This window comes from Podarcis gaigeae (genome assembly GCF_964106915.1).
Source record: "Podarcis gaigeae genome assembly, chromosome: 14".
Taxonomy (NCBI): Eukaryota; Metazoa; Chordata; class Lepidosauria; order Squamata; family Lacertidae; genus Podarcis; species Podarcis gaigeae.
Window position 1 is genome coordinate 9,723,635 of NC_139690.1, and position 24,447 is coordinate 9,748,081.

The 24,447-nt window shown below is 44.7% G+C and overlaps 1 protein-coding gene and 1 long non-coding RNA gene across 7 annotated transcripts in view; one reads left to right on the forward strand and one right to left on the reverse strand.

The window, feature by feature from the left end:
• LOC310831820 overlaps window positions 1-5,185 on the reverse strand; it is a 20,440-nt gene extending 15,255 nt beyond the window's left edge. Inside the window, exon 1 of the long non-coding RNA XR_014557990.1 lies at window positions 5,097-5,185. This is a non-coding gene — a long non-coding RNA (uncharacterized lncRNA). The remainder of the gene's footprint in view (window positions 1-5,096) is intronic.
• The window catches only part of PATL2 (PAT1 homolog 2), a gene marked incomplete at its 3' end in the record, with an annotated part of 27,209 nt that extends 3,488 nt beyond the window's left edge, over window positions 1-23,721 (forward strand). For 4 of the 6 annotated variants that reach the window (XM_083712582.1, XM_083712581.1, XM_083712585.1 and 1 more), the window contains exons 3-19: window positions 882-1,243; window positions 2,029-2,097; window positions 3,456-3,521; window positions 4,712-4,858; window positions 5,635-5,721; window positions 8,813-8,943; window positions 11,414-11,491; window positions 13,360-13,501; window positions 15,056-15,173; window positions 15,255-15,352; window positions 15,983-16,027; window positions 18,359-18,507; window positions 19,191-19,350; window positions 19,983-20,123; window positions 20,357-20,454; window positions 20,578-20,727; window positions 22,971-23,721. In XM_083712582.1, the coding sequence (XP_083568708.1) occupies window positions 882-1,243; window positions 2,029-2,097; window positions 3,456-3,521; window positions 4,712-4,858; window positions 5,635-5,721; window positions 8,813-8,943; window positions 11,414-11,491; window positions 13,360-13,501; window positions 15,056-15,173; window positions 15,255-15,352; window positions 15,983-16,027; window positions 18,359-18,507; window positions 19,191-19,350; window positions 19,983-20,123; window positions 20,357-20,454; window positions 20,578-20,727; window positions 22,971-22,974 (2,045 nt within the window). Of the gene's footprint in view, window positions 1-881; window positions 1,244-2,028; window positions 2,098-3,455; window positions 3,522-4,711; window positions 4,859-5,634; window positions 5,722-8,812; window positions 8,944-11,413; window positions 11,492-13,359; window positions 13,502-15,055; window positions 15,174-15,254; window positions 15,353-15,982; window positions 16,028-18,358; window positions 18,508-19,190; window positions 19,351-19,982; window positions 20,124-20,356; window positions 20,455-20,577; window positions 20,732-22,970 lie in introns of those variants that run through there. The other 2 variants (XM_083712583.1, XM_083712584.1) reach the window with 2 other exon arrangements.
• Between the last annotated feature and the right edge of the window lie 726 nt (window positions 23,722-24,447).

Sequence of the window (24,447 nt, forward strand, 5' to 3'; positions counted from 1 at the left end):
GCATTTGGTGCAACCCCAAATCCTGAGAACTAGTTCATCGCTCGCAGAGCTACCATTCCTAGCATCAGGGCCGTCTTAAGTATATCTGGCTCCGTGGTGCAAAGATCCCTCCAGTGCCCCCCCCCCATTTCCTGCGCCCAGCCTCCGCCTCTTCCCTGGCACCTGTGCCACGACGGCCACGGCAGGTGGAGGCTCTGGGCTGCTTCGGCGCAGCATGGCGGAGGCGGGCAAGGGCAGCAAGCTGGTGGTGGGAGGCACCGCGTCCAGCCTCTGTCTCTTCCCTGGCGCCCTCTAGAACTTGGATGCCCTGGAGCCCTGCGCCACTTGCCTCTATGGGCAAGACGCCCCTGCCTAGCACCTTTAGCAAACTACAGCTCCTACTATTGCTTTAAATGTCTTTTAAATGTCTGGTGTGTTCACAGCCAAAACAAAATTCCAAAAGAATATACCAAGATTGACAATGGCAGTGGTGTGTCTCTTCTACAGTGTGGGATTTTTTTGGCTGTCTAAAGCATGGGTAGGCCAACAAAGACCCGGGGGCCGTATCCGGCCCAATCACCTTCTAAATCCGGCCCGTGGACGGTCCGGGAATCAGCGTGTTTTTACATGAATAGAATGTGCCCTTTTAAAAAAAATGCATCTCTGGGTTATTTGTGGGGCAAAGGAATTTGTTCATTCCCGCCCCCCTTTTCAAAATATAGTCTGGCCCCCAGAAGGTCTGAGGGGCAGTGGACAGGCCCCCTGCTGAAAAAGTTTGCTGACCCCTGGTCTAAGGGCCTGATTCCTGCATTGTAGTTGATTCGCTGTGGCAGGTAAAATGTTGCTGCCCTCTTCCTAAGATCCCTCCTTCTTCTGCTGATCTGTTCCCCTCACTTCTACAGCTTACCTGGAGCAGACTAGAGGGAAAGTCCTGGAGACAGATGCAGAGCACGCTCATGTGGGTGGATTTGAGGAGGTGATGGTGACTGTTGGGGAAGAGAAATCTGAAGCTACTGAGGCAGAACCCATGCTAGAAGATGCGGCAGAGAATGAAAGCCTTCCCACTGAGCCACAACATGCTTATGATGATCATGATGATGAAGAAGAAGAGGAGGAAGGGGAAGAGGAGGAGGAAGTGGCAATGGCTGATCAAGATGAGGAACCTGCATTGGAGAAGGATCATAAAAGCAAGGAAGCTGGAGAGCCAAACAACCTGGGAGACCCAGCAGTTATGAGAGCTGTGCGTGGCCAACGTACGTTGGAGGTAAGATAGACTTAAGGTGTGCCACACAAGACTTCTCTTACAGTCTTGCCAGTCTCTTCTGTTCATTTGGTATTTGCAACCAAACGGGCAGAAGGTTTGGTAAAAGAGTTGGATCGTATGACTTGGGGTCCCTAATATGGATAGGGTGAGCATGTGACGTTTAAGGTGTTTTGAGAGTAGGTGTCAGCTGGGGCTGCTGATTAATGATCTGTGTAAAATATAAATTGCCCTTTGGGTGTCTTGTACTTTGAGAAAGCTGAATAACTTGAGGCCAGCAATATGGAGCCGATTCTATCATTGTGACTTGTGTTATGTAGGAATTTACTTAGTAACCCAGCCCAGCAGCTATAGAGGGCACCATTTTGAAAATGGCTGGTGTGTTGTTTTCACTGCTGCATAGAATGAGCTTATATCCCAGGTGCATAAATCTGTGTCACAAAGTAAAACAATGGTACCTCAGGTTACCACCTTAATTCATTCCGGGGTCCATTCTTAACCCAAAACCATTCTTAACCTGAGGTGTGCTTTCACTAAAGGGGCTTCCGCTGCCACTGCACCACCACCATGCGATTTCCGTTCTCATCCTGGGGCAAAGTTCACAACCCGAAGTACTACTTCTGGGTTAGCGGAGTTTTAACCCGAAGCATTTGTAACCCAAGGTACCATTGTAGTTTTGCTATTAATTAATATACCACTTACATGGCAACATGCAGTTAATAATGCCTCAATGCCGTATTTTAGATATTCTCTTTTAGGCTCATTTTTTTGTTTGTTTTGCTTTGCAGAGAGAAGATTCTGCTGTCCTGGACAGCAGAGTTGCCAACGACCTCTCAGATTATCCTACTGATTTCTTGGTAAGACTGCTTTCTCCCCCCTGCACCCCTTTAAAATGCAGCCTCTTGTACATTCATTTTATCAGTGTTTTCTGATACATCAGCTGCAGCCGTATTGGGATAGCCTGGCCACTGTAGTCCATGCACTTTTAACCTCAAGACCGGAGTGTGCTCTCTTGTGGGCCTGATTTGGAAACTCCAGGCAATGCAAAATGCAGCTGCCAGACTGCTGGTGGGTGCAGACAAGTGACAGCATGTGGCAACTCTGCTAAAACATCTGTATTTTATTGGGTTGGGTTCAAGGTTCTCATACTAATGTACAAATCCCTGAGCATCCTGGGTCCAGGATACCTTAGACTGCCTGAGCCCTGAATTCTAAGCTCGGTCACTGGGATAATCTGATAGAACACAGTTGGCTGTCCCTCTAGTTTTAGCAGCCCAGCTGGTTTCAACTGCATCATGCTTAACAGCCTATTGCAATCCTTTCAATGTGCTGAAATTGGGTTTGAATTACTCAGTCATTATGATTAATCGTAATTGATTGCTTGCTTCTTTTCCTTTCTCGTTTTGTTTAATTTCATTGAACGAATCTCGCTGATCCAGGGGTAGGCAATTGGGATGTGGCCCAATCGTCTTCTCTTTTTTAAAAAAAATATTTTTATTAATTTTCCAATAAAAACAGCCAATTAACATATCCATCAAATCATAATCATAATCCAATTAAAACCAATAAACTAACATTTAAAAACTTATTACAGTCCAAATTATTAATTATTATTTTTTCCGGGCTTCCCTTAGTCTGGACCTCTGAAGTTATCTCCAATATCTTTGTTCCTGCCTTCTTCTTGTTGTTCCCATATTTTCCACATTCCGATCTTAACGCTTTAAAGTTCTCCGTCCCTGGCTATGCGATTCTCAATCGTGTCAGAAATCATATATCCTTTCATCCATCAAATACAGTTTTATTTGTGTATATATATTTTTTCAACTGTCTATTTGCCAGCGCAGCTTTTCCTGACTTCATTCCAATCTGGGCTGTTGTCCAAGACTATCGTTTGAAGTTTAATGACGCAGCAACTCCCAAGTTGCTAAATCCTTCCAATCTGGGCTGTTGTCCAAGCCTGTCGTTTGAAATTTGAAATTTTGGCCCAATCACCTTCTCAATCTGGTCCACGGATGGTCCGGGAATCAGCGTGTTTTTACATGAGCAAAATGTGTCCTTTTATTTAAAATGCATCTCTGGGTTATTTGTGGGGCATAGGAATTCGTTCATATATTTTTTTTCAAAATATAATCCGGCCCACCACATGGTCTGAAGGACGGTGGACCTGCCCACGGCTGAAAAAGATTACTGACCCCTGCAGTCTGATCCCTTTCAGACAGCTTCAAAACCTTCCATCTGGAATTCTACCCGGAGGAGAGTCCAGTCACTGTCTATGATGGAGGTAAGGCTCATTCTACACCACTTTTCTGCCCAGCAAAGGGAATGATAACAGCACTTGCCCTGTCTTTACCACAGAAGCAGCTTAGGTTCAAGTCTGCTGTATCCAATGGCATCTTGCCTCTACTCATATTTGATCCTTTGATGCACTCAAAACTAACGTCTCACAACAAATGCCAGTGAAATGTAAGAAAGATTGTACAACCTGCAAAAAAGAGACAAGGCATGTACTTCTGTAAACTAATTAAATATTTAATAAAAATAAGTTTTAAAGAGAAACTAAAGACCAGCCTTTCTAAGGCTACAAGTTCTTGAAACCAATAAACCAATTAACTCCTGAACTGTATCTCACACCTCGTGTAAGCAATTAGGCTTCTCTGGTAGGTTTCTGGAACATTCTCCACTTCCAGTTAACAGAAGCTTACTCACGCAAACAGTTTTCTGCAAAATGAAAGATCAGTCCCCAAACACTTAGGCCAGTATCTGCTTCCATGTACCGTGTCACTTAAAATCTGAGTTGGGAGTCACTTCAGAGCATGAACTGAGAGCAAACCAGAAATTCACCAAAAATATAAATTTCTCTAGCTACTGAGATGGTGCAATGCGCTTCACCACAATATCCATGGGGGATTAATCTTGGATTTAAAGGTGAACCTACCAAATATGCTTCTTCTGTAACAATACATGAGCAAAGCACAATCATCCATTGAAATTTAATTCTCTAACCAGGTAAAGTGTACAAAACTGTATTTGCTAGGGTAGTGATTATTTGTTTGTTTGTTTGTTTGTTTGTTTGTTTGTTTGTTTATACATTACCCCACCCATCTGGCTGGGTTTCCCCAGCCACTCTGGGTGGCTCCCAACAGAATGTTTAAAATGTGATAAAACATCAGACACTAGTGTGCATAAAAATGCATACATGAGTGAAACTAACATGCGAAAATTCAGTTATAATTAGGAAAATTGCTTTGTAAAAGTGTGTATATTGGCATAAGGGCATGAAAATGTATATTAGAAATTTGCATGAAAGCGCTGATGAATTTTCATGAAGACTTTCTAACAAGCAAATTGTGAACTGCGGGAAGTGGAGAACTTAACACAGGGGAAAAATGAGAAACCAAAATTGACAGATTTATCCCATCCCTAACCACAGTATAATTGTATTAAATATTACTGTTGCCTCTTGTGCCTCAGGCGCTGGACAGGGCTTCTATGTCCCGGGTAAACCTAGATCTTTTGGCCTCACCGGCACAGAGAAGCTATCTAGACACATCTGGCCTGGAGCGTTCAGGCTTCCGTGCGAGAACCTTCAAGCCCTCTTCTCAGCGCTTCATGCGGCAGGTAAGCTGGCTCATCACCTGGCCCTGTCTCACTTCCGCCCCCGATCCTCAAACCCTCGATCTTGCTACTGTCATTCTGTGCTATGCAGAGCTAATTTTCCAATTGCTTGTGTCAGAACGACAAAGCAGTTGTCTGGGTTTACTAGTCTGGAGTAACAGTTCTATACAGTATCCAGAACATGCACCTAATGCCTGAGGATACCTGAGCTGCTGTGGATATGCCCACCCTGTGGAACAACCTCCCCTCAGGTGCCAAGGAAAGAAACAGCTATCAGACATTTAGAAGACACCTGAAAGCAGCCCTGTATAGGGAAGTTTTTAATGTTTGATGGTTTACTGTGTTTGATGTTATACCGTATTTTTCACTCTATAAGACGCACTAGACCACAAGACAAACCTAGTTTTTGGAGGAGGAAAACAAGAAAAAAAATATTCTGAATCTCAGAAGGCAGAACAGCAAGAGGGATCGCTGCGCAGTGAAAGCAGCGATCCCTCTTGCTGTTCTGGCTTCTGGGGTAGCTGCGCAGCCTGTGTTTGCTCTATAAGACGCACACACATTTCCCCTTACTTTTTAGTAGGGAAAAAGTGAGTCTTATAGAGCAAAAAATACGGTAATTTGTTGGAAGCTGCCCAGAGTGGCTGGGGCAACCCAGATGATGGAATATTATTATTATTATTATTATTATTATTATTATTATTATTATTATTATTATTACTATTAATTTATTATTAATAACTATTTTTTATAATTGTCTTTGCTACTGTCCTGTCTCACAGCAATCTCCCACAATGTCTGGCTCTATGAGATCACCTTACCTGTTTACTCCACCCCGCAGAACACGGCGTGTACTTGGCCTTAATCAGGTAATGTCATGTGTCGTGTCGCCTTTGTTGGTTGCCAAGTTGTTACCAGTCAATTTCAAGGTATTACTATTGATAAAGAAAGCCTTGATTGGCTTGGGACCAGTTTACTGGTGGGGGTTACCTTAGACAATATGTGCTCACTTGTTCACTTTGATCTACAGAACTTTCACTGTTATAGGTGACATATATTAATTGTTCCACAATTGTAAAAAAAGAAAAAAAGGGGTATTTCAGTGTGGCAGCACCTACGCTTTGAACTCCTGGCTTATTGGCACCTGTTTAAAATTCTTTGTTTAGGCAAACCTATCCAGATGCATAGATGTTGATGTGTTTTAATCTATTTTACTATTTTAATCATGTCTTTAACTGCTCTTTATTGATTTTTCTTTTTAAAAAAAATATATTCCTTGTAAATGGCTTTAGAGTTCCTCAACAGTCCAGTGGCATATGAATTTTGTGAAATGGATAAAAACAAATGTGTAGCTTAGCTCCGTTCTCACAGGAAACTATTCCACCTGCACTTCTTCTTTTAAGTTTAGATGTGCCATGACTTGTGATTTCCTTTTACGCAACCCAAGGCACAAGATTGCAGTTAGTATATAATACTAATGGACATCTCACTTCTGAGTGCTGACCCAGATGTAACCGAAACATCACTCCTCCCCCCTTAAGGGCAGCGTTGGTGGACTTTGCAGGGGATCCCAAGGTTTGCAGAAAGAAATATTTAGAAAAAACCCTGGGGTTGCGGAAAACTCAAAATGTGACAGTGAAGGCTGAGCATGCCCAGTGACAGTGGAATGCTGGCTCGGGGCGAGGGATGGAATGGAGTGTCCTGGAGCAGGACATCAGCAGGAGTATCCCACAGGGCAAGCATTTTGTTGCAGGTCCCACTTGTTTTCTTTTGAAATTAGATAATCCACATACACATATTGTATTACATTTTACATTTATACTTGCTTTTCAGAGCTGACTTCCCTCCTTCCTTCTTCTGGTTTTTTATATCGAATATAATTTTATTGCATTATTTTCTTCCATTTTGTATATTGTTATTCATTTTCCATATTTGTCCATAGTATAAGGTAAAGGTAAAGGGACCCCTGACCATTAGGTCCAGTCGCAGACGACTCTGGGGTTGCGGCGCTCATCTCACTTTACTGGCCAAGGGAGCCAGCGTACAGCTTCTGGGTCATGTGGCCAGCATGACTAAGCCGCTTCTGGCGAACCAGAGCAGCGCACGGAAATGCCGTTTACCTTCCCGCCAGAGCGGTACTTATTTATCTACTTGCACTTTGATGTGCTTTCGAACTGCTAGGTTGGCAGAAGCAGGGACCGAGCAATGGGAGCTCACCCCGTCATGGGGATTCAAACCACTGACCTTCTGATCGGCAAGTCCTGGGCTCTGTGGTTTAACCCACAGCGCCACCCGCGTCCCTTGGCCATAGTATATCCATAAACAAATAAGTCCTCATGTTTATACAATTCTTGTTGTCTGTATTCATTTACAACTACTGTTAGTTATATTGGTTTCCTTGTTTTCACCTGAGAGAGCGAAGTACAGATTTCTTGGACCGAATTCTGCCTGGCTCCAAACGTTTGTCTCAAACCGTATCAAGAAGTTTCAAAGTAATTGGCAAAGAATTCTTGGCATTCGGAGCAGCCCTGTGCTATCTCTCGCCAACAGGGGGACACTTTACATTCACTGGGAGATGGGAGTCCCCACTTATGATGATGATGATGATGATGATGATGATGATGATGATGATGATGATTATTACAGAGAATGGTTTTTTGATGGCAGAGGGCATGACAAGTCCTCAAGGGTTTTAAAAGGCAGGGTTACAGAAAGCTGATCAGGAGAGGGTCGGTTGCTAATGCTCTACTGTGTATAGGAGGGAATTTCTCCTGAACGGGATTTAACAGTTCAAGTGTAGGTTTTGGAAAGTCAGAATTCACAACTTGTTTCCTGTGTGTCCTGACCACAGGAAACTGAACATATACAAAGCGGCAGCCAAGTTGTTAAGAACAGTGCTTTTTCTTCCTGGGGGTACGCAGGGGTACGCATACCCCTAAACATTTTGTGAATCTTTGTGCTTTTGTCCATTTTCTGTATTTATTTTCCCCGATCTGAACTATAAAATGGTGGTTTTCTTGAGTCAAAATGGGAGTACCCCTAAACATTTTTTTTTAAAAGCACTGGTTAAGAATATATAGATATTTAACTGTAAAGTATCAAGCTAAACCTTAGATATGCAGGCAACGTATGCTTTTTTGGGGTCTCCAGGTAAGAGAAAGTTATTTGTTTGCAGGACTCCTCCTTCCATTAGCTGCTATTAGGATGCAAAGTAGAGAGAATTGTCAAGTAAAGGACTAGAATGCCCCCAAGTGCTTAGATGTGGCCAAGCAGCTGCATTTTCTCAATCGCCAGTTATAGTTGCCTATCAGAAACCACCAGAAGTTGCTTCATGAGCACTGTTAACAGATGTCACATACCCGTAGTTTTCGCTCTATAAGACGCACTAGACCACAAGACAAACCTAGTTTTTGGAGGAGGAAAACAAGAAAAAAAATATTCTGAATCTCAGAAGGCAGAACAGCAAGAGGGATCGCTGCACAGTGAAAGCAGCAATCCCTCTTGCTGTTCTGGCTTCTGGGATAGCTGCGCAGCCTGCATTCGCTCCATAAGACGCACACACATTTCCCCTTACTTTTTAGGAGAGAAAAAGTGAGTCTTATAGAGCAAAAAATACGGTATTTGTTCTGCATCTGTAAGAGAAAGATCTTTAAGTGACAGTATCCGAACTTTGGAACTCCCTGCCTGTTGACATCAGGTTGGCATCTTCACTGTACCTTTTTCCAGCTTCTGCTAAAAACACTTTTGTTTAGGTAAGCTTAGCCTGATATGTGGAATATTAACACATTTGTTTTTAGTTTCTCGCTGGTTTTACATTTTTAATTGTTTCAAATAGTTGCTTTTTTATCAATAGTTTTATTGTTTGGGTTTTTTGATTCAACTACTTTGACATTTTTTACAATCAACGGAATATCAAACTTAATAATAATAAAAATCTCCTTTCCTCCCTCTTCTCTCCAGACATCTGCCTATGCGTCTCCGCCTCCATATAGGCCCTTTTTCCCAAATGTCAATAGCCCAAGCTGGGCTATGGCCCATAATCTTGATCCTCCACTCTTCAGTCCAACATCTGGCAACCAGCAGAAGTTCAGGTACAGAAAGCATGGGTGAGATCACCTTGTGTTTGATAGGATGCAGCTTGTTCAGGAGTCCATCTCCATCTGCGGTTTAGTACGTGGGATTAGAGTTGTGACGGGGTTATTTTGACTAGCTTGGAGAACTATAATCACAAGAGTTTCTTGGCATGCTCTTGGATCCCTGCTATGACACCTAATTGATTGACTGATTGATTGATTGATTGATTGATGGCATCCGTGTGTCTCAAGAGATGATGGAGTGCACCTCCGGGTGCGAAGTCAAACCACTGCGTTAGCAGTCCCAAAGTGACCTCTCTGGGACGCAAGCTGGACAAGTGGGTATGGAGGTCCTGGGCACCCAGATGGCAAGACGCCCCTCTTGGGCTTGCTGATGTGGTCCAAAGGAGAGCAGAGCAATACGGTTGGCACCAGCTTGGCTTCAGGAGTTGCCAGAAGGAGGCATACAAGGTGCCATCCAACCGTCTTAGGGACTCCACTCTGAATTTGTGTATTTATTATTACAGTCACAGTCCACTTACAATATCAGAAAAATCATAAAACACAACAGGAATACATTGAATTGCAACTGGGTTTAACAGAGACAATTCAGATATAACAGCAGTTAAAAATATACATTAAATCTTGATCAGTAAAATATAACCTAAAATTGACCACTCTGAATTTGTGTAGGGTTTTTTCCTTAGCCTTTTCTTCTCCTGAAGATACCCTGCAAGGCAGCGGAGGTTTAGGATCAGAGTTTTCCTTCTAGATGGGCTACCTTCCCAGGTGATTGAGCCCCACCTGCCCCTCACTTCCCTCCAGGGCACAGGCAGATACCTCCTCCTTGACTATTGCACCCCACTTGCTAGTGCCAGGCAGATACAGTGGTGCCCCGCAAGACGAACGCCTCGCAAGACTGAAAACCCGCTAGATGAAAGGGTTTTCCGTTTTGGAGGCACTTCGCAAAACGAATTTCCCTATGGGCTTGCTTCACAAGACGAAAATGTCTTGCGAGTTCCTGCGGGTTTTTTTCCCTTTCCCCCCTTTTTCTAAGCAGCTAAGCCGCTTATCAGCTGATCCGCTAAGCTGATAAGCCGCTAAACCGCTAATAGCGCTAATCCGCTAAACTGTCAGTGGGCTTGCTTCGCAAGACGAAAAAACCGCTATACGAAGAGCCTCACGGAACGGATTAATTTCATCTTGCGAGGCACCACTGTAGCACAGCCAAGTGCTCAAAAGGCTTTCTATAAGCCCTGGTTCAGCGCAGAGTGCAGATTTGGAGTGTTGATTGTGATCTGCAGACTCTGTTTGTCATCTGTTAATTCAAATAGTATTTGGGGGGAAAGAGGACATCCAGCAAATAGTTTGATCAGGGTTGTTGCCAGTAATTGAGTCTTAACTTTGGAGTAGGGAACTTGACATGCAGGCTGAATATTTGAGAACTGTGGGCAAGATCTGTACTTGCAATTTGGGATGAGGAGAAAATCAATTCAGTTACCATTTAGATAGATAGATAGATAGATAGATAGATAGATAGATAGATAGATAGATTCTTTATTGTCATTACACAAGTGCAACATTGCACAAGTGCAACGAAATTGGATGCCATCCCTTAAAAACAACAAAAGCAACACAACAACAACAACCAAACAAACCACATTCCAGCCACACCCACACCCACACCCATCAAACTCCCAGGTCACACTATCGAGTTACTGCATTTAAGAAGGCCACAGCTCTTGGATAGAAACTATTTTTCAGTCTATTTGTCCTTGACTTGATGTTTCTGTATCTCCTGCCAGAAGGCAGTAGTACAAACAGACTGTGTCCCGGGTGAGATGCATCCTGCAGGATATGGTGGCTTGCTTTAAGTCAGGGGCAGAGGAAGGGCAGTGCAGTGGGGGCAGGCCATCCTGGGTGTCACCACTGAGGGGGTGACAAAATGCCGGGCGGCACTCACCATAGGGCCAGCAGAACGCCCGAGCCATGCGTTTCTCCTGGAAGTGACACAGTGGCTTGGGCGCCCGCAGGCTCCACGCTGCCCCAAACGGTCCACCCGCTGCCTCCCCCCCCCCCCACAGCTGTAGGGTGGCTGAGTGGGAGGAGGCAGGCAGACTCCTTGGACGCCCCGCGGAGTGTCCTTCCCCTAGCTGGCACCGCCCCTGGACACAGGGCACGCGTACCGCCCAAGGTGCCCAAACGGCTTCTTCCGCCGCTGCTTTAACTCACACTTTCTGCCACAATATGAAAACCAAGCACAGCCCATCTTCGAAATAGCAGTTCTCAGTTTTTCAAACTACTTCTGCAGCCAAGTAATGTGCACAGAAGAATGTATATTGAGATAAAGTGCACATAAAAATAGCATGTTAGTAGTAACAAACACACTATATTAGGGGAAGTTGCTTTGCAAAAATGTATTTAAAAGGTCCTAAAAGCATGGGAGACAGATCCTGGTACCTCACCTTTGTCCTCTGTTTTATTACAGTGTTCCCAGTGCCATGACGCAACTTCACCCCCTGCATCAACGGATCCTGACCCAAAGACAGCGAGGGCAAGAAAGGAGGTAAGTGAGGGCAAATGAAGACAACTTAATAGGAACATAGCTACAATCTTTATGTATTTATTTATTACATTTATATGCAGCCTTTTTTCCTCCAAGGAGCTCAAAGTGGCATGCACACTTCTCCCCCCTCTCCATTTTATCCTCACAACAACCCTGTGAGGTAGGTTACACGAAGAGGCAATGACTGGCCCAAGGTCACCCAGTGAACTTCATGGCTGATTTGAACCCTGCTCTCCCAGGTCATAGTCCATCACTCTTAACCACTGCACCCCGCTGCCCCTCATGGGATCATTTGGTGACTCAGTACAGTACCTATTATAATGGCAAAATTAACTTGTTATATGAAGGAAAGTAAAGGGACCCCTGACCATTATGTCCAGTCATGGCCAACTCTGGGGTTGCAGTGCTCATCTCACTTTATTGGCTGAGGGAGCCGGCATACAGCTTCCGGGTCATGTGGCCAGCATGACTAAGCCGCTTCTGGAGAACCAGAGCAGCACACGGAAACGCCATTTACCTTCCCTCCGGAGTGGTACCTATTTATCTACTTGCACTTTGACGTGCTTTGGAACTGCTAGGTTGGCAGGAGCAGGGACCCGAGCAATGCGAGCTCACCCCATCGCAGGGATTCGAACCGCCGACCTTCTGATCGGCAAGTCCTAGGCTCTGTGGTTTAACTCACAGCGCCACCCGCGTCCCATGAAGGAACGTAATACACATCATATTTTTGTGTTAAAATGGATTAAGCTTGTGGATTACTGTAGATAATGTTGGCTATTTTCTGAGGGCTAGTTACAGATTTTCAATGTTTTGATGCGCATTGGAGATCATTTAGTGTTTTTCTTTTCTCCTCTCCTCCCCCCCCCCACCCCAAACTTTTTGGTACGAATGAAATAACTAAACTGGAAAAATACAATGAAAGCACCAACTTCATTCAGACTTCTAAAACTTAGACAAGCTTCTATTCTGAATTACTGAAGGTATTCAAGTTCGGTGCTGTTACCCTAGATGAGACTGCCAGTTTTCATTTCTTAGTGCAGAAAGTATGGATCTGATGTGTAGAGATTTTTCCTAGTCTGATTAGTTCAGGGGGATTCTGTAAGGTTTATTTCTATATGAGAGAAACAGAGAGAAGGTTTCTGATGTTTTGTTTATTTCTCTGGGAAGCTGATTATAGCTGGTTTAAACTGGTTCTGTTATGTTTCTGTCAAGGCCGTGCAGACTATAATAATAAGGCCAAGAGGAGCCTAGCTCTCACTTTCTCTTTCTCTTTGTTCTGGTGGTCTGTTCTGTACGCTGTTAAGGTTTAAGTCTTATTATAAAGTTTGTAGGTTTTATTTTAAGCGCTGCAAGTGGATTTTTATGAACTGTGCCAATCCTGATTGTATTGGATTTGTGACCCTTATTCTCATTTGCCTTCAGCAGCAGTAAAGCTCTGCTGAATGAAGTACAATTGCCTCTGGTCTATTTTTTGGAAACTCTGCTGCGTGTTTATGTTTTCTTACTCCTGACGTGACAGAGCCCTTTTTAAAAGCAGTTCAGAAGAAAGAATACAGTTGTACCTTCGTTTTCAAGCAGCTTAGTTCTCAAAACATTTTGGCTCCCAAACGCTGCAAACCTGGGAGTGAGTGCTTTGGTTTGCGAACTATTTCTGGTAGCCGAACATCTGACGGAGCTTCCGATTGGCTTTCAAGAGCTTCCTGCAGCCAATCAGAAGCCGTGCTTTGGTTTTGGAAGTCGAACGGACTTCCGGAACAGATTCCTTTTGACTTCCAAGGTACGACTGTATGTGACCACAGCAAGGCCTTGGTGGTATTCTGGACCAGTGCAGCAGCCTTTTCGTAAGCGAATTTCTTTTTCTCTTAAAGAATTCCCCGTATGAAGCGCCAGCCGCCGAAGGAGGATCCCTATGCTGTGCTCATGACTCCGGTAGAAAAAGAGTGGGTGATAAAGGTGCAAATGTTGCAGCTTCAGAGTGACAACCTTCACAGGGATGACTATTATTACCAGGTGAGTGTTGTTGTTTAATCGTTTAGTCATATCTGACTCTTTGTGACCCCATGGACCAGAGCATGCCAGGCACTTCTGTCTTCCACTGCCTCCCGCAGCTTGGTCAGACTCATGCTAGTAGCTTCGAGAACACTGTCCAACCATCTCATCCTCTGTCGTCCCCTTCTCCTTGTGCCCTCCATCTTTCCCAACATCAGGGTCTTGTCCAGGGAGTCTTCTCTTCTCATGAGGTGGCCAAAGTATTGGAACCTCAGCTTCACAATCTGTCCTTCCAGTGAGCACTCAGGGCTGATTTCCTTCAGAATGGATAGGTTTGATCTTCTTGCAGTCCATGGGACTCTCAAGAGTCTCCTCCAGCACCAGAATTCAAAATCATCCATTCTTTGGCGATCAGCATTCTTTATGGTCCAGCTCTCACTTCCATACATCACTACTGGGAAAACTATAGCTTTAACTATAAGGACCTTTGTCCACACTTTTCCGTTCCAGCCAAGTAATGTTTATGATACATATGCCTGTATAACATGTGCAGTAAAAACTCACATATTACTGGAAATATTATACAGAAATGCTTTGTACTGGGGGAAATCTACTTTGTGAAGAATACGTATATTGGATGTAATTGCATACAAGGGAGTATATTGGGATAAATTAGCACTACAATGCTGGAACTCCCTCCCTGAAGAAAGTAGACTAGCTCCTGACTTGTCCTTCCACGGACAGGTAAATACCTCCTTGTTCCAATGGGCTTTGGGGAACCGGCTGCTTTTAATGAAAAGGGTGGTGCCATGCTGTTTTTATTGTAATTATTTGTAGGTTTTAAACTGATTTCATATATGTATTGAGTTTGAATTCTATTGGGGTTTTTAAAATTAATTTTCTATGTTTTTAGTGCTTCTTTTATTTAGAGACTTTGAGTGCCATTAGGAAAAAGTTGGGGTGTAAATGACAATAATTAATAATGATGATGGTACTTATGAATTGTTTTTAGGATATCAGAATGTGGAGAACTGAACTTAAGATGCGAAAATTGAGAAACTGCCACTGATAGGTTCACCCACCCCTAAGCAAGAATCCTAGACTGCTCTTGAGAGGGTGGGCATAGCCTTCCAGTCACAAGGCTTGGGTCTGGGTCAGTTCTGTCTCTTGCAACTGCACACCTGCTCTCATATGATGGGTTGCATTCTGACAACCATATTCTCCACCCCGTGGTGGAGCTCCTTCCCTTGGGCTCTGTTAGGTTTGCCCAGGAAACAGAGAACTATAGTTCAAAAGTCAAAACAAAAAAAATTCCTTCCAGTAGCACCTTAAAGACCAACTAAGTTAGTTCTTGGTATGAGCTTTCGTGTGCATGCACACTTCTTCAGATACATAGTTCAAAATATATATAGTTCAAAAGGTGTACGTTAATCACTGTCTGGCGAGGATGGCTCGGGGAGAATTGCCATCTTGACAGTTTTGGATGCTGGAGTTGGGGTGAGCGGGGAGCAACAGAAGTGCTGTGTGCTTCCACTGGCTTTGGTACTGAGCTGTCCTGTCCTCCCCACCCCCCAGGAATATTATCGCAAGCTGGAGCACAAACAGGCAGAGAAGGGGCTTCTTGGAGGGTCCAAGACTGAAGTCCCCAAGCTAGTGACACCGTATATCCAGAAAGTAGAGGCATACGAATCTGGTAAGCGCTCTGCAGAAAAGAGGCTCTTCCCTAGATGTTAGGGATGCTAGGCACTTCCTGACAATGGTTTCCTCCTTCTAGTGGTGCGGATACCGGGCTCCCTGGGCCAAGTGGCAGTGTCTACGTGCTACAGTCCCCGCAGGGCTATTGATGCCGTGCACAACATCCCACTGGAACAGGTAATGCACCCGTCCTGTTGCCTCTGGCTCGCCAGAAGCTGGGACTCGACTCCACCAATTTGCTGCGTGTGGACATGAAGTCTCTTGCGTATATATCTTCACTGGGACCTTCCAACCCATGGGCTTTGTCTCACCAGACTATTTGGGCTAACCATGCCTGATTTCCTGGGCCTTGGAGTCCCATGAATGTTGGGCATGGGAAAGTTTGAGGAAGGTTCTTCATTTGCAGTTGTCACCAGAATTCAAGTTGGGGTTGCAAAGGAAGAATCTTCTCTGCAGCTGCTGCTTGAACCGCCTGACACGTGACACAAGATTTATGGTTCACCTGTCAGTGGTCCACAGCGGATGGTTGTTCCCCACCCCCTAATAAGTAGGGCACGTTATTAACTGGCGGGTGGACGGTATATTCTATCGGCTTTTTCCTCCTGGTTTTCATGCCACCTCTAGTTGACCAGTGAAATTCTGCCCGCCTTGTTGTATTCCGTAAATGGAAACGGCCCCACTGGAAACTGTATTGCAGAGCCCCCTGAGCTGTTAATGTAGCATCCAGGGATGCCAAGCTGGTCTGGTTGCTCTGCTGTTGAAAACTAACACCTGTTCCCCCTCCCCTTTTTTATCCATTTTCTGAAGGCTGTGGGTAATCAGCGACTGCAAGTGCTATATGAAATTGAGAAGGTGAGTCACTAAGATAGCTTCGGAAGGCAGTTCTGTGTTTGTTTGTTTTTTAAGCCAGTGTCCTTGGAGTGCGGCAAGGCCAGTACCAGAAGCATTATTGTTGATTAACTCTTGTTTGGCTTCGTATTTATGTATTTAAACATTGATTTTGGGGGGGATGTTTGGTAATACAGTGATATCTTGGTTCCCGAACGGCTTAGTTGTCGAACAAATTGGCTCCCAAATGCCACAAACCCGGAAGTAAGTGTTCTGGTTTGCGAACGTTTTTGGGAAGCCGAATGTCCAACGTGGCTTCAGCAGCTTCCATTTGAATGCAGGTATCTCCTGCAGCCAATCAGAAGCCCCACCTTGGTTTTCAAATGGTTTCAGGAGTTGAACGGACTCCCGGAACGGATTAAGTTCAAGAATTGTATTGATATATTCTGCATTTGTTGAATTGTTTATTTTTGTCATTTGAATTTACTAATATGTTCTGTATTTTGTATGTTTGTATTTTCAATGTTTTGATGCATTTGAATGTTTGCTGCAAGCTGCTTTGGGTACAGCTTATTGTGCAAAAGCAGCATATTAGTAAACTCCATCAATCTCTATTCAGAAAGGCAGTGTTGTGCTCTTCTTCCTCCAGTCACATACCCACCAGGATCATGGCATTCCAGTGGAGCAGATTCCTAGTGTGGTGTATCCAACACAGGCAATGTCATGACTGCAGATGATGATGATGATGCATAGAAACTCTTGCAGAGTCGTTAGCAAATAGCTCTGATAAGCTAGAACTCTGCACATGCCTCCAGAACTGAGTGATTTGGCTGAGTTTATGAAATAGTCATAGAATATGAGAAAAGCCCCTACAGTGTGAACCAGTCACAAGTACAGTGGTACCTCTGGTTACGAACTTAATTCATTCCGGAGGTCCGTTCTTAACCTGAAACCTGAGGTACCACTTTAGCTAATGGCATAGTTGTCAACTTTCAGATTTGAAAAATAAGGGATCAGCAGCCTCGAAAATAAGGGATCAGCAGCCTCACCTGTCCCGGGGACAGTCTACGGGATATCTAACAATCCGGGATAGCAGCGGGAAACGGTGCTGGAATAAGGGAATTTCCCGCAAAAAAAGGGAAGGTTGACAGCTATGGCTAATGGGGCTTCCCGCTGCCACTGCCGCCGCACCGCCACCGTACAATTTCCTTTCTTATCCTGGGGCACGTTCTTAACCCAGTACTACTACTGGGTTAGCGGAGTCTGTAACCCGAAGTGTTTGTAACCTGAAGTGTTTCTAACCCGAGATACCACTGTGGTAGATTGCAATTGCCTAATTGATGGGAGTTGTAATCCAGCCACATCAGTTTGCAGGTTGCTGGACAAAACTGCTACCTGCCCCCTAGTGACCCTGCCAAAAGATTTTACATTGCAAAAGTAAAAACTAACTAACGCATAATTCCTTGGCGCGGGGTGTAAATGTACATGCCTGTGGTGCCTGAGCATGTGATCCTTAATGCTAGCACCAAATTAAGGGTTTGACCACTGTTTGGAGAATAGTTGATTTATGCTCCTGAACTTGTGGCTTTGTGACACTGCTGGCTCTAAACAAGTTTAGGAGACTCCGTGGAAAATGGAGGCATGGATTTCTCTACAGTTCCCATGAACTCTAGGTAAGAAAATGCTATCTGCTGCCTTCCCTTTGCCCCCCCCCCAAAAAAAAAACAATTGGCAGATGGGAGATAACAGGGGAAACAGCAACCGCCTAGAGAGCACAGCTAGACGCTCGGCAAATATACCGTATTTTTTGCTCTATAAGACGCACTTTTTCCCTCCTAAAAAGAAAGGGAAAATGTGAGTGCGTCCTATGGAGCGAATGCAGGCTGCGCGGCTAAACCAGAAGCCAGAACAGGGAGAGGGAGCGCTGTGCAGCGCTTTGTCTCGCTGTTCTAGCTTCAGGGTTAGCGGCGCAAAGCCTTCGCAGGGCAGCGGGGTGCCTTCATCCTGTTGCCCTCCGGAGGCTTCACGCAAAGCTAGACCAGCTAGAGGGAGCACTGCGCAGCCCCTCCCTCTAGCTATTCTGGCTTTTGGATGGCCCCGCGAAGCTAGACCAGCTATCCCAGCGGCTATCCCAGAAGCCAGAACAGCAAGAGGTGATCCCAGAAGCCAGATCCCTCTTGCTGTTCTGGCTTCTGGGATTCAGATTTTTTTTTCTTGTTTCCTCCCCCCCCCCCAAACTAGGTGTGTCCTATTGTCTGGTGCGTCCTATAGAGCGAAAAATACGGTAGTTGGCTAAAGAGCTGCCCTGTCAAAGACGGTGGTTTTATGGATCTTGTTGGTGTGTTCCTGAAACAGATGTACCTGCAGCTGCTGGATATAGAAGATGGTCAGCGGAAACTGGCGCAGGTGCCAGAGGAGGAGCACCTCCACTTCTGTGAGAAATTTGCGCAAGAGCTGGGACATATCTATCAAGCCCTAAGAATCGAAGAGCAGAATTCGGAAAAGTGAGTGAGTCCAGGGGGAATATTTGCGGCAGTGATGGTACATGAGATGGGTGTTGGGATGAAGAAGACGATGATTATTCTGGCCATGTGTCTGTGGACCCACCTCTATCCATCAGGCCAGCTGCCTACTTAGGTTATCAGGCCGCTGACAATTTCTAATGGTTCATACCATCCTCCCTCTCTAGCGGAAGAGCCAGGAGATGTATAGGGCTGTGTAAAGATCTGCTGAAAGAATACTGAACACAGATAAGCAAAGAACTTGAGCCAATCAGAAATTTCCTCTCGGAATGTTTGGGCCTGCTTACTTCCCTGACTGAGCTAATTAGGAGAAAAGAAGACTGCTGTCCCCATAAAGCAGTCGACAACAAGCCCAATGGAAATATAATCCAGTCAGGCACAGAAAACAGAAAAACAACTAGAACTAAAACAGGCCAGGTAGAAAAAGCACTTGCTCCCAAGAAATCTTCCTTAAAGGGAAAGTGTTCAATGCACAAGAAGAAAAAAGAGCCAGGAGATGTTCTGTTCTGTTAAACAGCCAGGTCTGAAGTCCAGACAGCACTAGGTAGAACATAACCATGGGCCTTTATGTTTACGCATTGGGTATGTTTTAGGCCCCTTTCTAGACTCTCATGGTGCTTTGGCAGTGAGATACATGTGTGGACCAGCTGGTCTTTTCCTTCCAGGGAAGCCAAAGATGAGTTCCTTCAGATCTTGCTTGTGGGAAAAGGCAGGAGGCTGGTGGCCCGTCTGTTGCCACACTTGTCGCAGGAGCAGGCCAAGCAGGTCCTTGTCAGCATCACCCAGCACCTACCGTTTCTCCTTCAGAAGGACATGATGGATGAGGTATCCGTCCTGTGTGTTCCACTTCTCCCTAAAACCATCTGCATCATTGATGACCTTGTTATGAGGCTCCCATTAGAAATTGACTTTTGGGGTGCAAAAAGGGCTTGCCCTAAAATAAGACATTTAAATTGGGTTGTGGAGGAAGCTAAACTGCATTGCTTGCACAATTTAATTTACATCAGATTTTCTTGCATAACCAGACCCAAGTAGGTCAGTGAAGCCTTGCCCCAAGCCGCCAGAAAACTGAAACATGTGCACAGCTTTGTGGAAGCTGAAATGTATAAGATGGGCTGTGTCTTTACTGAATGAACCGAAAATGTTGCTTGAATCCTGTTAGGCTGAGAGTCAGACTGCAGAATTTTTCAGAGAGTAGCCAGTAACCCTTGCTTGATAGGTTGTAAGGGTTTGGGTTAAATTTATCAAGCCCATCCTGTTCTGGGAGTAGAAACTTTATTTCTCTTAACAGGCTCAGTTTATAGAAATAAAGACCTATAACTCTTAACACTACTTCCTATGGTGTTAAGAGTTCTCTATCCCATAGATTAGGTTTATTAACTCTTAAAGGACAAGCAAGCTTGATATTAACATTTATCCTTTCAATTTACTCCTTCCATGTTCTGTGGACTTGGTAGTCTCTGCCCATTCTCTACGGTCCTCTCTGTGATGTCATTGAGCAGTTGACCTTCAGTGAGATGATAGACCTCTTACAGGAGCTAACCAGATTGCAGCCGGAGTCTGTCCAGCAATCGCTTGCTATGGTGTTTGGGAACAAGGTAAGTTTGGGGACAGGGCTTTGAAACTTTCCTGGGGGTCCTGGCAGAATTTTGTGGTAGAGCGACAAACGGGGTGGGAGGGGAGACTTTAAAATTACCTTAGTATTTGCCAGTATCGGTGTGGTTTTATGCCACCCTACCTCAAGGTTGGCATTGAGTGAGGTGGGTTCTATTGCTGCTGTTCCCTTGCTAACATTTCGTGCTGTGTCATCTTCTCTCCCTGCCTCTCCAAGTTTGCCATCTCACTTCTATACCTTCTGCTGAGTCACGGGGAGAGATGTCTCTCCTCCGGAATGCCCCTGAACCCCCGCAACGGAGACTTTGAAAAATGGTGAGGTGGCATCTGTTGGGCAGGGTAGTCCCAAGTAATTTGTGTCTGCAGACACCAAGCCTCTTAACCATCTCCGTCCTTTTTTTTTCCTCTCCTCCCCCTCTTCCCTTTTCTTCCCCTTAGGGTGGATACAGTGCTCCTTGTTGCTAGGGAGCTGTCTCAGGTACCCAAGGCATCGATGGTAGAACCATTTCACCTCCCCAGCAACCTCCTTTTTCTCTTCTGCCGCTATGTAGACAAAGACATGGCAAACCACTTAGATGCCAAGATGGAGTAAGTTTTGGGCATTGACAGAGAGCAGGTAGATAAGTACTGTGAGGAGTGGGGGAAGAGCATTCCATGTAGAGTGGTTGGGGAAACCCAGCCAGATGTGTGGGGTATAAATTATTATTATTATTATTATTATTATTATTATTATTATTATTGCAAGTGAGCTCTTAAATAGAGTGGAGACTGTATTAGTTTGAATGGGATACTGTCCCACCAACCTCACCTCAGTCAGATGACTGCCTGCCTCGTTAAAACCACACAGTGGGGTGGCCCTAGCTGTCAGGTTCCTCCCCCCTCTGTTTTGCCATTTGTTAATTCGGCAGGGAGAGTGATGGGGGCCCAAACGAGAACCAGCTGGTCCCATGTCTCATTGGCTCTGGCTTCATCTACTGTTGGTCTCCCTGTCTCTCCACCCCGCCAGTCTAAATGGGCACCAGTCACCACCGCTGACACAAATAACATGGCAGAACCCAGATGTAAGGCAGAGCTGCAAATTGGAGCATAGCAGGCGACTGCAGAGAAGATTCTCCTACAGGAACATGTCCTTTTTTAGCTGTTTGCTTTTGGTCTCATCTCATGGCGGATCCCTGTTTATGATGGCTTGTTGCTCTTGGAAATGAAGGGCCCATTATGGGCAAGATGAGTTCATTGTTTTCCCTACCAGAAAATTCACTGCTTTCGCAATGCTTATTTTCATGTTCAGCATGCTAAACTGCACTATAAGTTAGACCATTGGCCCCATTAGTTCAGTATTGTCTACCCTGACTGCCAGAGGCACTCCCAGGTTTCAGATGATGGTTTCTCCCAGACCTACCTGGAGATGCCTGGGACCATCTGCTCTACCACTGACCACTGCCCTCTTAACATTGAAGGACCCTTGCTATTGTTTGGGTTTACTTGTTGCCACCTCCTGGCAAGGGGACACGGGTGGCGCTATGGGTTAAACCACAGAGCCTAGGACTTGCCAATCAGAAGGTCAGCGGTTCGAATCCCCGCAACGGGGTGAGCTCCCATTGTTTGGTCCCTTTTCCTGCCAACCTTGCAATTTGAAAGCACGTCAAAGTGCAAGTTGATAAATAGGTACCGCTCCAGTGGGAAGGTAAACGGCGTTTCCGTGCGCTGCTCTGGTTCACCAGAAGTGGCTTAGTCATGCTGGCCACATGACCCGGAAGCTGTACGCCGGCTCCCTTGGCTAATAAAGCGAGATGAGTGCCGCAACCCCAGAGTCGGCCACGACTGGGCCTAATGGTCAGAGGTCCCTTTACCTTTACCTCCTGGCACAGCCAAGAGATGCATATATTGATATGTGAGATACTTTGGGGGCCTTTAGGCTGCTGTGAGCGCCATACATTTTTGGATAGCGATCCTGTTCTCAGCAGAACTCTTCCACATTGTAATTTCTTTTAGGTGGGCTTCCTTCGACTACCAGGCTGAGAACCTTGATTTCTGAGTAGCAGAATGAGAGATGTGGCCAAAGCAGGCTGGGGAAAGCTATAAGAGCCCTTACTCAAGTGCTTCCTGTTTAACATCCTTGCATGGTTCACATTCTATGCATGCAAATGGTAGACCCATTATGAACTGCTTTGCTAAATAAAAATGGGAGGCAGGGTAGTAGCTAATGACTGGGTGGCCAGAAACTTGTGTAAGCTTCATGTTTTGCAAATATAATTGTGGAACGGTTCCTTGTAGTTGGTAAAATTGGATAAAAGGAGATTGGAGAGAGCTCTTCACTGGGGACGCCACAAAATAGCTGAAGCCTTGCAGCAGGCATGGCCAAAGTGGTGCCCTCTCAGTGTTGTGTACTACAACTCCTGTAATCTCTTGACCATTAGCTACACTGACCGGGGCTGATGGGAGTTGTGTTGCAAAACAATATGCAGAGCACTCCATTGGCTAACCCTGCTTTACAGAACACAGTTGGCCACTGACGGGAACTACCATATTTTTTGCTCTATAAGACTAACTTTTTCCCTCCTAAAAAGTAAAGGGAAATGTGTGTGCGTTTATGGAGTGAATGCAGGCTGCACAGCTATCCCAGAAGCCAGAACAGCAAGAGGGATCGCTGCTTTCACTGCACAGTGATCCTTCTTGCTGTTCTGGCTTCTGAGATTCAGAATATTTTTTTTCTTGTTTTCTTCCTCCAAAAACTAGGTGCATCTTGTGGTCTGGTGCATCTTATAGAGCACAAAATACAGTAATACAGTAATTTTCCCCTTTGAATCCTGATTTGCTTTCCTTTGTTTCAGGTGATTGGCTTCTGCCTTCATGAGCTATCGCAACACTTGGAGCCTTCTTTGTTGCTGCAGCGCGATCTTCGGTGGTAGTATCAGTCTTTGAGAGGCCTGGCTGTAGCTAGAACACAGTGGTTATTTAAAGAAAACGATTATTTAATTCACGAATTCTGCTTTTGTTTGTGGTACGACGTGGTTCCCCACAGCCCAAACTGCTCTGTGCCAATTGTAGATATTCAGTGCTAGCTCAGCACGTAAACTCAGCCTGAAATGAGTGAACACAGGCTTCCCTGTACAGTAAATACTAGGTTGTGGGGGATGAACTTTGATTTTTACAATATCTTGTGTACAGCACTTATACAATAAAAGCAAATAAAACTAGTTTGAAATATTGAATCTTGGAGGTGAGGTGGCGCATAGTTGCCCTAAGAAAGATTGCGCATATTTTCTTTGTTAATATTTAACTTTTCCTACAGATGTGGGTAGGTACCCAGAGACCCTTGAAGGCGATAGAACTGCCAGTGCCTTGAATAGGATGCTAATTGTATCACATGTTTCATTTTCCCCCCCAGTCTTTTCATTAGGACTTGTGGGTAGGTTAACCATTTCCTCCCCCATTGTGGTCCCTATTAAATTGCCTCTACACTGCTATGAAGGCCAGTGGCAGCTTTCACCTGGGACTATCATAGTGTGGGAGGAAAGGTTGAACCTTCTTGCAGTCCCCTCCACCTTTTTTTTCTTTTAATAAAAATGAAAATGCAATTTCCCCTTCTTTTCTGCTCCTTTTTTCCCCCCACCCCTGTCCTGGCCAGTTAATAGTAGAAGAGAGAGAGGACATGAAATTTCAAGGGCTGTGTTTTTCAGTATTGTATGTAAGTTGGTCCTTTATATTACATGAACTGCAAGCACTGGTAGAGATCTGGCTTGATGCTACATCAGAATGAGTTGTTGATCTTCAGAGATTGTTAGTGTCTGTAACTGGAGCTAGATGACCACTCTTTTTCAGAATAGAAAGGGCTTGCTGCTTTCAAATGTACAGACACATCCCATTTTTATCTCTGTTAAACAGACTTTTTTTCCAAAAAGTACAGACACTTGTGTGCTGCTGTCTGGTTCTGGTATATGAGGTGGGTCCTAAATTCACACACACACACACACACACAGAGAGAGAGAGAGAGAGAGAGAGAGAGAGAGAGAGAGAGACCTTGAAAATTGCTGGACGTTTTGGAACACTGCTTTATGTTGTTGCAATTATTAATATGCTATGCCAGATGCTGTAGGATATTTCAGTGTATTTTTATTGCTGCTGTTATTTATTACATATTTCATTTCATTGTTTTGCAAATAGAATTGCAGTACAGTTAGAATATACAAAATAAAAGCAGCAATAAAAATGCAATATCATTATTTAGTGTGATAAATGTGCTGCTTCTTGTCTTCAACTACAGATTCACAGACACAGTATGGTAACTCCTTCAATCCTGGCCACTGC